The sequence below is a fragment of the Coregonus clupeaformis genome, unplaced genomic scaffold (genome assembly GCF_020615455.1).
Source record: "Coregonus clupeaformis isolate EN_2021a unplaced genomic scaffold, ASM2061545v1 scaf1279, whole genome shotgun sequence".
Lineage (NCBI taxonomy): Eukaryota > Metazoa > Chordata > Actinopteri > Salmoniformes > Salmonidae > Coregonus > Coregonus clupeaformis.
The window spans coordinates 106,280-122,511 of NW_025534733.1; the positions used below are offsets into that span (position 1 = coordinate 106,280).

General features: G+C 41.7%; 1 protein-coding gene across 1 annotated transcript in view; it reads right to left on the reverse strand.

Annotated features, from left to right (window-relative positions):
• LOC121586049 (oxidation resistance protein 1-like) overlaps positions 1 to 16,232 on the reverse strand; it is a 122,656-nt gene that overhangs the window by 93,943 nt on the left and 12,481 nt on the right. The window contains exon 2 of the mRNA XM_045217940.1: positions 2,496 to 2,600. Coding sequence (XP_045073875.1) covers positions 2,496 to 2,512 — 17 coding nt within the window. The 5' untranslated portion in view covers positions 2,513 to 2,600. The remainder of the gene's footprint in view (positions 1 to 2,495; positions 2,601 to 16,232) is intronic.

Sequence of the window (16,232 nt, forward strand, 5' to 3'; positions counted from 1 at the left end):
ATCCAAATGCACTCTAGCAAACTTCAGACGGGCCTGGACATGTACTGGCTTAAGCAGGGGGACACGTCTGGCACTGCAGGATTTGAGTCCCTGGCGGCGTAGTGTGTTACTGATGGTAGGCTTTGTTACTTTGGTCCCAGCTCTCTGCAGGTCATTCACTAGGTCCCCCCGTGTGGTTCTGGGATTTTTGCTCACCGTTCTTGTGATCATTTTGACCCCACGGGGTGAGATCTTGCGTGGAGCCCCAGATCGAGGGAGATTATCAGAGGTCTTGTATGTCTTCCATTTCCTAATAATTGCTCCCACAGTTGATTTCTTCAAACCAAGCTGCTTACCTATTGCAGATTCAGTCTTCCCAGCCTGGTGCAGGTCTACAATTTTGTTTCTGGTGTCCTTTGACAGCTCTTTGGTCTTGGCCATAGTGGAGTTTGGAGTGTGACTGTTTGAGGTTGTGGACATGTGTCTTTTATACTGATAACAAGTTCAAACAGGTGCCATTAATACAGGTAACGAGTGGAGGACAGAGGAGCCTCTTAAAGAAGAAGTTACAAGTCTGTGAGAGCCAGAAATCTTGCTTGTTTGTAGGTGACCAAATACTTATTTTCCACCATAATTTGCAAATAAATTCATAAAAAATCCTACAATGTGATTTTCTGGATTTTTTTCCCTCAATTTGTCTGTCATAGTTGACGTGTACATATGATGAAAATTACAGACCTCTCTCATCTTTTTAAGTGGGATAACTTGCACAATTGGTGGCTGACTAAATACTTTTTTTCCCCACTGTATAAATCATAATAAACAGTATTGCGTTTTAACTTTACCTCAGCGTTTGTCTCAGGGCGGGACAAAGAGGAACAAAACTCATCCATACGCCACTCACCCAAAACACACCACCACAAGAACAGAAACAACAATAACAAACAATACTATTCAAACATTTTAAAGTTTGTTTGTATGAAATAGGTTCAACGTGCTTAAAAAGCTTGACTTGATTTACGTTGCTAAAACAACGTATTGCCACAAATACAGTTAGGTTCCACCCGAGGCTGACTCATACTCATACACGTTCTGCTTTATGTAACAACAGGAAGCAGAAAAGGCCATTTTCATACATTAGGTAATTCAGGAAAAAGCTATTTGATGACCAACATTGGCTTCCAGCGGCAGGGCTGTTTGTTCTACATGTGACAGAGGCTGTTGGACATTAATGAAGTGGGCTTGTCAGCAAGCAGAGGAATGTGTTAGGTCTTGATGGGACCATTATATATATAGCAGGTATAAATATGAAGAGTATGCCCAGGCTTGATCGTAAAGAGGGGGAGAGAGAGTGTCACTTCTGACAGGTGTGTGCTTTTGCATGATATGACAGGGGGTGCTGAGGAGCGGTGGGGAATGGGACGATTCAGTCAAGGACAACTCATCCTCAAGGGATTCATCCACCTTGTGAATCATCTCACCTTCACTTGATTATATTATATTACATTATGTTCATATACTGTATTATCATCAGAGGTCGCAATGACGTTTTTATAAAAACGTCATAGAAAATCTTGTAATTCTTCTAATCTTCTATAAAGATTTTCAGGATGGTACCGCTCACATATTGTGATGAAAATGGGTATCATTTCGCCCCACCAGACCAAAACGGTTGGGAGCTTAACATTTCAGTTTATTTCAGTTAATAAGGTACTTACCTTAAAAGCCCTCTATTAACAAGTTGATGTTCTAGAAGCTTTCAACACAGTACAAAATCGTTTTCTCACCATGCATTTGATATGATGTGGGGATAATTTAGACAAAGCTCTCAGAAAACGTTTGAGGCAAAGAACTCCCATTGGTTTTATTTGAACACTGATGTTAGGCAAGGTGCCTTTGACCATTATTTAATATATTTTGTGAACTAGCTGTAACTTCCTGTTAGAACATGCATGGTTATGTGATTATTCAAGCTAGGGCACCAAGGCAGTTTGTTTTTATTCTGGGATGAGAGTGTTTGTATACTTCTGAAAATATGAGGGAGGAGTTCTAGTGTTGAATATTAATTATATTTCAGGATGTAATCCACAGGCAATTAATGACCTCTTTTGCAATACTAATGCCTGCAACATTCCTATAGGCTTCATTTTAGTATAAGATGATGTCTGATTGTGTGTGTGTGTGTCTCCATGTTTTATGGAAACAATAACATTATATTCCAAGAAGAATAACCAAATAGAACTCTGAATAAATTAAGCACCTTTAAACTGTCATTATTTGTGATTGACCTCATGTGTCACAAACAGAGGCAAAATAACATTTGTGTTAACCTTAACTCAAAAGTCACCTCTCTCTCTAAAGTCAAATTCAGCCCCAAAACATGAGCAAAAATGGAAAACAGCTGACATGAAATGTCAGTTTGTATCAGACAAAGCCATTTAAAAAAGCCCTGAGATTTGTGACAGTCCCCCTCCCAACAGCACAAAAATAGATCAAATCTGTGACGCCATTCTGACCTTTTGGTGCTGAACATCTTGGCGACGTCTTGATGCTGCTGTTGCTGCTGTTCAGAGGGTTGTTCTAGGGGTTGAGATGAGAGGGTGAGCCTTCAGACTGTAGACCTGAGAGGGTGAGCGAGAAGGAGTGCGAGAGAGAGAGAGAGAGAGAGAGAGAGAGAGAGAGAGAGAGAGAGGGGGAGAGAGAGAGAGAGAGAAATATAAAGAGACAGAGAGAGAGGGAGAGAGAGAGAGAGAGAGAGACAGAGAGAGATGACACAAACACACAGTGAGATTTTCAGCATGCCAGTGTCACCCAGGAGCTGTCAGGGTAGCATGGCCAAACACTCCCCACAAACAACCCCAATTACCTGCCTTCAAACTGATGGAGGAAGACTGACTACGCAGCTAGAGGGGCACAGCGCACAAAACACAGCTATGGTTTATAAAACAACATTGTTATACAGGAGGTGCAGTATACCATGCCAGCTGGTCCAGGCCAACTTCAACAGGTCACTCTGCATTTACTATGCCTCGTCTGAATGGGTAAATGAATGAGGAATACAAAGCGGTGAATACAGATATCCATACATACAGTTGAAGTCGGAAGTTTACATACAGTGAGGGAAAAAAGTATTTGATCCCCTGCTGATATTGTACGTTTGCCCACTGACAACGACATGAGTCTATCATTTTAATGGTATGTTTATTTGAACAGTGAGAGACAGAATAACAACAAAAAAATCCAGAAAAACACGTTATAAATTGATTTGCATTTTAATGAGGGAAATAAGTATTTGACCCCTCTGCAAAACATGACTTGGTGGCAAAACCCTTGTTGGCAATCACAGAGGTCAGATGTTTCTTGTAGTTGGCCACCAGGTTTGCACACATCTCAGGAGGGATTTTGTCCCAATCCTCTTTGCAGATCTTCTCCAAGTCATTAAGGTTTCGATGCTGACGTTTGGCAACTCAAACCTTCAGCTCCCTCCACAGATTTTCTATGGGATTAAGGTCTGGAGACTGGCTAGGCCACTCCAGGACCTTAATGTGCTTCTTCTTGAGCCACTCCTTTGTTGCCTTGGGCATTTGTTTTGGGTCATTGTCATGCTGGAATACCTATCCACGACCCATTTTCAATGTTCTGGCTGAGGGAAGGAGGTTCTTACCCAAGATTTGACTGTACATGGCCCCGTCCATCGTCCCTTTGATGCGGTGAAGTTATCCTTTCCCCTTAGCAGAAAAACACCCCCAAAGCATAATGTTTCCACCTCCATGTTTGACGGTGGGGATGGTATTCTTGGGGTCATAGGCAGCATTCCTCCTCCTCCAAACACGGCGAGTTGAGTTGATGCCAAAGAGCTCGATTTTGGTCTCATCTGACCACAACACTTTCACCCAGTTCTCCTCTGAATCATTCAGATGTTCATTGGCAAACTTCAGACGAGCCTGTATATGTGCTTTCTTGAGCAGGGGGACCTTGCGGGCGCTGCAGGATTTCAGTCCTTCACGGCGTAGTGTGTTACCAATTATTTTCTTGGTGACTATGGTCCCAGCTGCCTTGAGATCATTGACAAGATCCTCCCATGTAGTTCTGGGCTGATTCCTCACCGTTCTCATGATCATTGCAACTCCACGAGGTGAGATCTTGCATGGAGCCCCAGGCCGAGGGAGATTGACAGTTATTTTGTGTTTCTTCCATTTGCGAATAATCGCACCAACTGTTGTCACCTTCTCACCAAGCTGCTTGGCGATGGTCTTGTAGCCTATTCCAGTCTTGTGTAGGTCTACAATCTTGTCCCTGACATCCTTGGAGAGCTCTTTGGTCTTGGCCATGGTGGAGAGTTTGGAATCTGATTGATTGATTGCTTCTGTGGACAGGTGTCTTTTATACAGGCAACAAACTGAGATTAGGAACACTTCCTTTAAGAGTGTGCTCCTAATCTCAGCTCGTTACCTGTATAAAAGACACCTGGGAGCCAGAAATCTTTCTGATTAAGAGGGGGTCAAATACTTATTTCCCTCATTAAAATGAAAAATCAATTTATAAAATTTTTGACATAAGTTTTTCTGGATTTTTTTGTTATTATTCTGTCTCTCACTGTTCAAATAAACCTACCATTAAAATTATAGACTGATTATTTCTTTGTCAGTGGGCAAACGTACAAAATCAGCAGGGGATCTGTTTTAGGTCAGTTAGGATCACCACTTTATTTTAAGAATGTGAAATGTCAGAATAATAGTAGAGAGCTTTTATTTCTTTTATCACATTCCCAGGGATGTAGCTCAGTTGGTAGAGCATGGCGTTTGCAACGCCAGGGTTGTGGGTTCGATTCCCACGGGGTCCAGTATGATTTTTTTTAAAATAATGTATGCACTCACTAACTGTAAGTCGCTCTGGATAAGAGCGTCCGCTAAATGACTTAAATGTAAAAAAAATGTAAATGTAAGTTTACATACACTCAATTAGTATTTGGTAGCATTGCCTTTAAATTGTTTAACTTGGGTCAAATGTTTCGGGTAGCCTTCCACAAGCTTCCCACAATAAGTTGGGTGAATTTTGTCCCATTCCTCCTGACAGAACTGGTGTAACTGAGTCAGGTTTGTAAGCCTCCTTGCTCACACACGCTTTTTCAGTTCTTGCCACACATTTTCTATCGGATTGAGGTCAAGGATTTGTGATGGCCACTCCAATACCTTGACTTTGTTGTCCTTAAGCCATTTTGCCACAACTTTGGAAGTATGCTTGGGGTCATTGTCCATTTGGAAGACCCATTGGCGACCAAGCTTAAACTTCCTGACTGATGTCTTGAGATGTTGCTTCAATATAGCCACATAATCTTCCTTCCTCATGATGCCATCTATTTTGTGACGTGCACCAGTCCCTCCTGCAGCAAAGCACCCCCACAGCATGATGCTGCCACCCCCGTGCTTCACGGTTGGGATGGTGTTCTTCAGCTTGCAAGCATCCCCCTTTTTCCTCCAAACATAACGATGGTCATTATGGCCAAACAGTTATATTTTTGTTTCATCAGACCAGAGGACATTTCTCCAAAAAGTACGATCTTTGTCCCCATGTGCAGTTGAAAACCGTAGTCTGGCTTTTTATGGCGGTTTTGGAGCAGTGGCCTTTTCCTTGCTGAGCGGCCTTTCAGGTTATGTCGATATAGGACTCGTTTTACTGTGGATATAGATACTTTTGTACCTGTTTCCTCCAGCATCTTCACAAGTTCATTTGCTGTTGTTCTGGGATTGAGTTGCACTTCTCGCACCAAAGTACGTTAATCTCCAGGAGACAGAACGCGTCTTCTTCCTGAGCGGTATGACGGCTACGTGGTCCCATGGTGTTTATACTTATGTACTATTGTTTGTACAGATGAACGTGGTACCTTCAGGCATTTGGAAATTGCTCCCAAGGATGAACCAGACTTGTGGAGGTCTACAATGTTTTTTCTGAGGTCTTGGCTGATTTATTTTTATTTTCCCATGATGTCAAGCAAAGAGGCACTGAGTTTGAATGTAGGCCTTGAAATACATCCACAGGTACACCTCCAATTGACTCAAATTATGTTAATTAGCCTATCAGAAGCTTCTAAAGCCATGACATCATTTTCTGGAATTTTCCAAGCTGTTTAAAGGCACAGTCAACTTAGTGTATGTAAACTTCTGACCCACTTGAATTGTGATACAGTGAATTATAAAAGTTAAATAATCTTTCAGTTAACAATTGTTGGAAAATGTACTTGTGTCATGCACAAAGTAGATGTCCTAACCAACTTGTCAAAACTATAGCTTGTTAACAATAAATTTGTGGAGTGGTTGAAAAATGAGTTTTAATGACTCCAACCTAAGTGTATGTAAACTTCCGACTTCAACTGTATTCTGCTGCTCATATGTGTCCCCTCCAGTATAATGTCTGGGACTTTAGCCTCCTGCCCTGTCATGCTCTGTAAAGGTTACCACAGTGGAGGAGACGATTCAATAATTAATGCAGACAGATCCATGTGGGGCTCACTTCTCAACCTCTCGTCTGTCATGAGAAAAGTGGGGGAGGAGGAGAGAAGGAGGGAGAGGACTGAGGCTGCCTGGCTGAGTTGACTGACTGGGCCACTCAGCTCAGTTTAGCTCTAGGGTAAGGGGGTTGATTTGGAATTCAGCCCAAGTGAAACTGCCACTCTTCAGCACCAAAGGGTGACGTGAAACCTGTGTGGTTAGAGTAGCTTTACATTTATAGTCTGATGCAAAAAGAATGAACCCCTCACACACACGCACACTCATTCATACTCTACTCAATTGTGTACTGTAAAATATGCATTATGAATAAGAGCTTATGTAAATCGTTAAGAACCGATAGTTGTGTAAAGCAGGGTTTCCCAAACTCAGTCCTGCCCCCTCCTCCTCCCCCCGGGTGCACATTTTAGTTTTTGCCCTAGCACTACACAGCTGATTCAAATAACCAACTCCTCATCAAGCTTTGATTATTTGAATCAGCTGTGTAGTGCTAGGGCAAAAACCAAAATGTGCACCCACAGGGGGAGAGGGCCCAGGACTGAGTTTGGGAAATCCTGGTGTAAAGTACTATTACATAGGAGGCTTGGAATAAATTCAGCTCAGAGGATTAAGGATTATTCAGCTATTTCTGGGGCATTGTTAAAAGCCCCTGGCATTATCTCTGACAACAGAGCGATCAAACAACGAGGTTAAAGGTCACATCCATCAGGCATCAGAGGGATATTATCGGCTATTATTAGGTTATGACATGGTCACCGCATGTTGATGAGGATCATGAGGACTTAATTGTATTTGTTAGGAAATTCAAGTTGCATCATACAGCATCCAAAACTGGATCAGGAAGACCTGTTTGGTCGAAACACGAAATCTCTTAAAAATTGGGAAATTCTAATTGGATTTTATTTATGAAAATAATCCTGACAAAGATCATGTTAAATATTGGACCTGCTATATAGACGATTGCGTTATGATCTGGACGGGTTCCAAAATTAAATTAAACACATTTCTTACCTACATTAATTCTAGAGTACAATCAATTTCCTTCAATATGGAAAAGAACATTAACTCTATACATTTCTTAGATATACTTGTTACAAAGAAGGGACCTACAGATAAAAATACTATACTGCCAGCTGATAGTTATCACCCACTCCCCCTAAAAAGAGGTTTACCAGTAAGCCAACTTCATAGCCAGCGTCACATCTGTGACACAGAGGAAGAATATGACAGGAAATCAAACGCAACATGTAAAGTGTTGGTCCCATGTTTCATGAGCTGAAATAAAAGGTCCCAGAAATGTTTTATACTCACAAAAAGCATATTTCTCTCAAATTTTGTGCACACATTTGTTTACATCCCTGTTAGTGAGCATTTCTCCTTTGCCAAGATAATCCATCCACCTGACAAGTGTGGCATATCAAGAAGCTGATTAAACAGCATGATCATTACACAGGTGCACCTTGTGCTGGGGACAATAAAATGTGCAGTTATGTCACACAACAAAATGCCACAGATGTCTCAAGTTTTGAGGGAGCGTGCAATTGGCATGCTGACTGCAGGAATGTCCTCCAGAGCTGTTGCCAGATAATTGAATGTTAATTTCTCTACCATAAGCCGCCTCCAACATCTTTTCAGAGAATTTGGCAGTACGTCCAACCGGCCTCACAACCACAGACCACGTGTATGCCGTCAATGTCGGCGAGCAGTTTGCTGATGTCAACATTGTGAACAGAGTGCCCCATGTTGGCGGTGGGTTATGGTAAGGGCAGACATAAGCTACGGACAACGAACACAATTGCATTTTATTGATGGCAATTTGAATGCACAGAAATACCATTATGAGATCCTGAGGCCCATTGTGAGAACCATTTCTTTTAAGGTATCTTTGACCAACAGATGCATATCTGTAATCCCAGTAATGTGCAATCCATAGATTAGGGCCTAATAAATTGATTTCAATTGATTGATTTCCTCATATGAACTGTAATTCAGTAAATGCTTTGAAATTGTTGCATGCTGCGTTTATATTTTTGTTCAGTATACAGTGGGGAAAAAAAGTATTTAGTCAGCCACCAATTGTGCAAGTTCTCCCACTTAAAAAGATGAGCGAGGCCTGTAATTTTCATCATAGGTACACGTCAACTATGACAGACAAAATGAGAAAAAAAATCCAGAAAATCACATTGTAGGATTGTTAATGAATTTATTTGCAAATTATGGTGGAAAATAAGTATTTGGTCAATAACAAACGTTTCTCAATACTTTGTTATATACCCTTTGTTGGTAATGACACAGGTCAAACGTTTTCTGTAAGTCTTCACAAGGTTTTCACACACTGTTGCTGGTATTTTGGCCCATTCCTCCATGCAGATCTCCTCTAGAGCAGTGATGTTTTGGGTCTGTCGCTGGGCAACACAGACTTTCAACTCCCTCCAAAGATTGTCTATTGGGTTGAGATCTGGAGACTGGCTAGGCCACTCCAGGACCTTGAAATGCTTCTTACGAAGCCACTCTTTCGTTGCCCGGGCGGTGTGTTTGGGATCATTGTCATGCTGAAAGACCCAGCCACGTTTCATTTTCAATGCCCTTGCTGATGGAAGGAGGTTTTCACTCAAAATCTCACGATACATGGCCCCATTCATTCTTTCCTTTACACGGATCAGTCGTCCTGGTCCCTTTGCAGAAAAACAGCCCCAAAGCATGATGTTTCCACCCCCATGCTTCACAGTAGGTATGGTGTTCTTTGGATGCAACTCACCATTCTTTGTCCTCCAAACACGACGAGTTGAGTTTTTACCAAAAAGTTATATTTTGGTTTTATCTGACCATATGACATTCTCCCAATCATCTTCTGGATCATCCAAATGCACTCTAGCAAACTTCAGACGGGCCTGGACATGTACTGGCTTAAGCAGGGGGACACGTCTGGCACTGCAGGATTTGAGTCCCTGGCGGCGTAGTGTGTTACTGATGGTAGGCTTTGTTACTTTGGTCCCAGCTCTCTGCAGGTCATTCACTAGGTCCCCCCGTGTGGTTCTGGGATTTTTGCTCACCGTTCTTGTGATCATTTTGACCCCACGGGGTGAGATCTTGCGTGGAGCCCCAGATCGAGGGAGATTATCAGTGGTCTTGTATGTCTTCCATTTCCTAATAATTGCTCCCACAGTTGATTTCTTCAAACCAAGCTGCTTACCTATTGCAGATTCAGTCTTCCCAGCCTGGTGCAGGTCTACAATTTTGTTTCTGGTGTCCTTTGACAGCTCTTTGGTCTTGGCCATAGTGGAGTTTGGAGTGTGACTGTTTGAGGTTGTGGACAGGTGTCTTTTATACTGATAACAAGTTCAAACAGGTGCCATTAATACAGGTAACGAGTGGAGGACAGAGGAGCCTCTTAAAGAAGTTGTTACAGGTCTGTGAGAGCCAGAAATCTTACTTGTTTGTAGGTGACCAAATACTTAATTTTCCACCATAATTTGCAAATAAATTCATAAAAAATCCTACAATGTGATTATCTGGATTTTTTTTTCTCAATTTGTCTGTCATAGTTGACGTGTACCTATGATGAAAATTACAGGCCTCTCTCATCTTTTTAAGTGGGAGAACATGCACAATTGGTGGCTGACTAAATACTTTTTTCCCCACTGTATATACTTACTTTCAATGATAGCCATAACGGCATCAAGTCTACTTACAATAAACACTGGCACATACTATGATTAGACTCCTCTTTAAATTCTGCCTTCCAGAAAACACCTTTATTCACCTATAAATGATCAAGAAATATGTCAAACATATTGGTTAAATCAGATGTGGTCAGAGAGAGTAGAGGGGCATTCATAAAGGATGCTTCCCCTGTAGATAATGTACCTCTTGTAGCACCATAAGGAAATGTTCTAACTTAGTATGCCCTCAGACTACTAGGACCTATGAGATAAAGTAATGTATAACTTGCACTACTAAAGGAGTTATTTATATGTTGCAGTGTTCTTGCAATACAATTTATATAGGAAAGTACGCCTTGGAGAACATAAATCCATTATCTTTATAGAACAAAATCATTCTATTAAATGAGATGCGTTGCGATCGAAAAAGTACCTCCAACAACGCAGAGGAGGAGATTACAACAACAAATTACTCTAAAGAGAAGCCATGTAGATATATAAATTCTCCACACGGTGGTGAAATCTAATTCTTAGTTTAAACCGTGTGGAGAATTTATATATCCACGTGGCTTCTCTTTAGAGTAATTTGTTGTTGTAATCTCCTCCTCTGCGTTGTTGGAGGTACTCATAAACGATATGCAAAATCTGATATGGACAGTGTTCTTGTATAACAGTCTAAACACTGTCCATATCAGATTTTGCATATCGTTTATGAGTTGGCCTCACATATTTTCGAATGGCTGTGCCTGATGTCCTTTGTGGTGGGCTCTCTCATGAATTGATATAATGTATTCAAGTGAGCAGACACCTAAGGCAATTGATTCATGAATTGCCCTTCGTGCCCGCTCCCATACCCTAGAATTCTGTATTTCTCTGTAACTAACTTGTATACAGGTAGACCAGAAAAGCCACATCCCTGATTGGCAGGTGAGTGGCAAAACTGATTAGAAGCACCTGCTGATCATGGGTTGTTCTTTACAAATGCTTTTTTGAATTAAAATACAATTGTACCTACACACTATCCCTGATGCAGTAAAAAAAAAAAAAATACATTGAATAATGAAGTAAGCTTTATGCAACATCTTTTTGAGTGCGGACCCATTACACCTATTTGTTGGTCGAAACACGTTGCCTGCTGTATTATAATCTGATCTTCTCCTACTTATAAGTGTTTTATATAGATTTATATATATATATTTTTTTTTTTTGTGTGAACAGTTTATAAGAGTAATACCTGCTGCTTTTTGTCTTTTTTTGTATCTAACAGCATGTCATCTTAAATATACACGTAGACTGTTGTCACTAGTTCGACTAAATCTTATCTTGGCACAGAACAGGACTGTGACAGCCTATAGGGAGGAGGTCCGAGACCTGGCCGTGTGGTGCCAGGATAACAACCTCTCCCTCAACGTGATCAAGACAAGGGAGATGATTGTGGACTACAGGAAAAAAAAGAGGACCGAGCACGCCCCCATTCTCATCGACGGGGCTGTAGTGGAACAGGTGGACACCAACGAACTATCATGGTCCAAGACAGTCGTGAAGAGGGCACGACAAAGCCTATTCCCCCTAAGGAGACTGAAAAGATTTGGCATGGGTCCTCAGATCCTCAAAAACTTATACAGCTGCACCATCGAGAGCATCCTGACTGGTTGCATCACCGCCTGGTATGGCAACTGCTCGGCCTCCGATCGCAAGGCACTACAGAGGGTAGTGTGTATGGCCCAGTACATCACTGGGGCCAAGCTTCCTGCCATCCAGGACCTCTATACCAGGCGGTGTCAGAGGAAGGCCATCAAAATTGTCAAAGACTCGAGCCACCCTAGTCATAGACTGTTCTCTCTGCTACCGCACGGCAAGCGGTACCGGAGCGCCAAGTCTAGGTCCAAAAGGCTTCTCAATAGCTTCTACCCCCAAGCCATAAGACTCCTGAACAGCTAATCATTGCTACCCGGACCATTTGCACTGCCCCCCCACCCCCACCCCACTCTTTTACGCTTTTACGCTGCTGCTACTCTGTTTATTATTTATGCATAGTCACTTTAACTCTACCCACATGTACATATTACCTCAATTACCTCGAATACCTCAATTGACTCTGCACCGGTACCCCCCTGTATATAGCCTCCCTACTGTTATTTTATTTTACTGCTGCTCTTTAGTTATTTGCTTTTATTTTTTTTACTTAACACATTTCACTGTAATGTCTACACCTGTTGTAAATTTGATTGAGGTTGACATTTCGCATGTTCACATCAACAAGTGTTCTATTTTTATAAGAGTACATGAGTCACGTGAATAAGAATATACAGTACCTTCAGAAATTATTCACACACACTCATTTTTCCACATTTTGTTGTGTTACAGCCCGAATTGTGTGTCACTGATCTACACACAATACCCCATAATGTCAAAGTGGAATTTTGTTTGTAGACATTTTTAGAAACTTACTTGAAATGTCTTGAGTCAATAAGTATTGACAGAGTGAAAAGAAGGAAGTCTGTACAGAATAATATATTATTTTTAAAAATATATTCCAAAACATGCATCCTGTTTGCAACAAGGCACTTAAGTAATACTGCAAAAAATGTGGTAAAGAACGTTTTGTCCTGAATACAAAGTATTATGTTTAGAGCAAATCCAACACAACACATCACGGAGTACCACTCCTCATATTTTCATGCATGGTGGTGGCTGCATCACGTTATCGGTATGCTTGTCATCGACAAGGACTAGGGAGTTATTTAGGATAAAAATAAATGGAATACAACTATAAGCACAGGCAAAATCCTAGAGGAAAACCTGCTTCAGTCTGCTTTCCAACAGACACTGGGAGACTAATTTAATCTTTCAGCAGGACAAAAACCTAAAACACAAGGCCAAATGTACACTGGAGTTGCTTACCAAGACAACATTGTTTGTTCCTGAGTGTTCTAGTTACAGTTTTGACTTAAATCAGCTTGAAAATCTATGGCAAGACTTGAAATGGCTGTCTAGCACTGATCAACAATCAACTTGACAGAGCTTGAAGAATTTTAAAAAGAATAATGGACAAATATTGTACAATCCAACTGTGCAAAGCTCTTAGAGACTTACCCAGAAAGACTCACAGCTGTAATCGCCGCCAAAAGGTGCTTCTACAAAGTATTGACTCAGGGGTGTGAATACCTATGTAAATGATATTTCTGTATTTTATTTCAATAAATGTTTTCACTTCATCATTATGGGGTATTGTGTGTAGATAGGAAAAAATCTATTTAATCCATTTTGAATTGAGGCTGTAACACAACAAAATGTGGAATAAGTCAAGGGGTATGAATAGTTTCTGAAGGCACTGCATAATAAGAAGATATATAAATGCCGCAGAGAGAAATGTTGTCATTATACAACGTTTCATCTCACACTCAGCACCGTGCTGTAATCTGTGAGAGAATACAGTACACGGTACATAAAGAGAAAAGTGGGGCAATTTCAAAGAGTTGCACAATTTAGTTTTGACTCATCCTCCATTGGTCACAGTGTTGTAGTGCTTTAAAATGATTACCCAGAAAAGGCTTTACGGATGGACCGGAGCCATATCTCGGAAAAATATAAACAACCCTTCAGACTATCTCTCTGAAGGGCCAGGGGAAACAAAATCCTCCAACGATCTTAAAAAATGGTTTTAATACTATTTGGGATTAAAAACACGCACACATGTACAAAGGCAGACAGACAGACAGGCAGACACGCACAAAAACACAAACACATTTGTTGATCAGTTTCACAGCAGTTTACACCTTCTTCCTGACTTCAACCAGAGAAACAGAGAGGTAGGAGGTACAGTAACTAGAGGGATCTTGTCTGAGATAGGGGGTTTTCTTTCCCACATTCATTCATTAAGCCAGCTTTGTGTTTCAGTGTAACTGTCTCAGAGCGGACTGAGTATCCTGACAAACACAACTAGCAGACAGCCAGATAATGGGTTGAAGAGAATCCCTTAGCAGCAAGACCTGGGTTCAAATACTATTTGAAATCATTTTAAATACTTTAGCTGTGCTCGATTGATCTTGCCTGTTGCAATGGAACCAAAAGAAGTCCCACAAGTGCAAACCCCACCCACCTGACACTCTAGGCAGGCTAAAGCAAATACTATATTTCAAATACTATTTGAACCCAGGTGTGCTTAACAGCATGGGTAAACTGCACACAGGTAGACAGACAGGACAGCAGGTAATACTGCTGGTCGATAATACTGCTGGTTGGCACTTCTGTTGAAAGCTGCCTGGTGGACTGAAGGAGGACACCCAACAGCCCAGTACTTATTAAGAGCCGGTTATAGGATCTGTTATACTAAAGCCTGAAAGAGCAGTCAACATACTGGCTGATACTGTAATGACAGAGGCTTGGATACAGATATATCCTACTGTCTGCATTGTCACAACTGCAAGCTACAAACTCACAGGAATACAGTACCAACAAAGGAGACAAAATCATGTAAGTGTTGAGAATTATTTTATTTCAACAACATGATTCTATATGAACCCAACCATGATTTAAGGCCTGATCAAATATTTGTCACCCACACAGTGCTTTATGTGCATTGCTATCTAGTTGAATTGCTATCTCAATACCTTGGATTGAAACTGAAAAGTTCAGGATGAATTAATCCACTTAAAATTGTATTTACATAGCCTATATTAAAATGTCCTAAAACATACATACAGTATCTCACAAAAGTGAGTACACCCCTCACATTTTTGTAAATATCTGAGTATATATTTTCATGTGACAACACTGAAGAAATGACACTTTGCTACAATGTAAAGTAGTGAGTGTACAGCTTGTATAACAGTATAAATTTGCTGTCCCCTCAAAATAACACAACACACAAACCACTGGCAACAAAAGTGAGTACACCCCTAAGTGAAAATGTCCAAATTGGGGCCAAAGTGTCAATATTTTGTGTGGCCACCATCATTTTCCAGCACTGCCTTAACCCTCTTCGGCATGGAGTTCACCAGAGCTTCACAGGTTACCACTGGAGTCCTCTTCCACTCCTCCATGACGACATCATGGAGCTGGTGGATGTTAGAGACCTTGCACTCCTCCACCTTCCGTTTGAGGATGCCCCATAGATGCTCAATAGGGTTTAGGTCTGGAGACATGCTTGGCCAGTCCATCACCTTTACCCTCAGCTTCTTTAGCAAGGCAGTGGTCGTCTTGGAGGTGTGTTTGGGGTCGTTATCATGTTGGAATACTGCCCTGCGACCCAGTCTCCGAAAGGAGGGGATCATGCTCTGCTTCAGTATGTCACAGTACATGTTGGCATTCATGGATCCCTCAATGAACTGTAGCTCCCCAGTGCCGGCAGCACTCATGCAGCCCCAGACCATGACACTCCCACCACCATGCTTGACTGTAGGCAAGACACACTTGTCTTTGTACTCCTCACCTGGTTGCCGCCACACACGCTTGACACCATCTGAACCAAATAAGTTTCTTGGTCTCATCAGACCACAGGACATGGTTCCAGTAATCCATGTCCTTAGTCTGCTTGTCTTCAGCAAACTGTTTGCGGGCTTTCTTGTGCATCATCTTTAGAAGAGGCTTCCTTCTGGGACGACAGCCATGCAGACCAATTTGATGCAGTGTGCGGCGTATGGTCTGAGCACCCCTAACCCCTTCAACCTATGCAGCAATGCTGGCAGCACTCATACGTCTATTTCCAAAAGACAACCTCTGGATATGACGCTGAGCACGTGCACTCAACTTCTTTGGTCGACCATGGCGAGGCCTGTTCTGAGTGGAACCTGTCCTGTTAAACCGCTGTATGGTCTTGGCCACTGTGCTGCAGCTCAGTTTCAGGGTCTTGGCAATCTTCTTATAGCCCAGGCCATCTTTATGTAGAGCAACAATTATTTTTTTCAGATCCTCAGAGAGTTCTTTGCCATGAGGTGCCAAGTTGAACTTCCAGTGACCAGTATGAGGGAGTGTGAGAGCGATGACACCAAATTTAACACACCTGCTCCCCATTCACACCTGAGACCTTGTAACACTAACGAGTCACATGACACCGGGGAGGGAAAATGGCTAATTGGGCCCA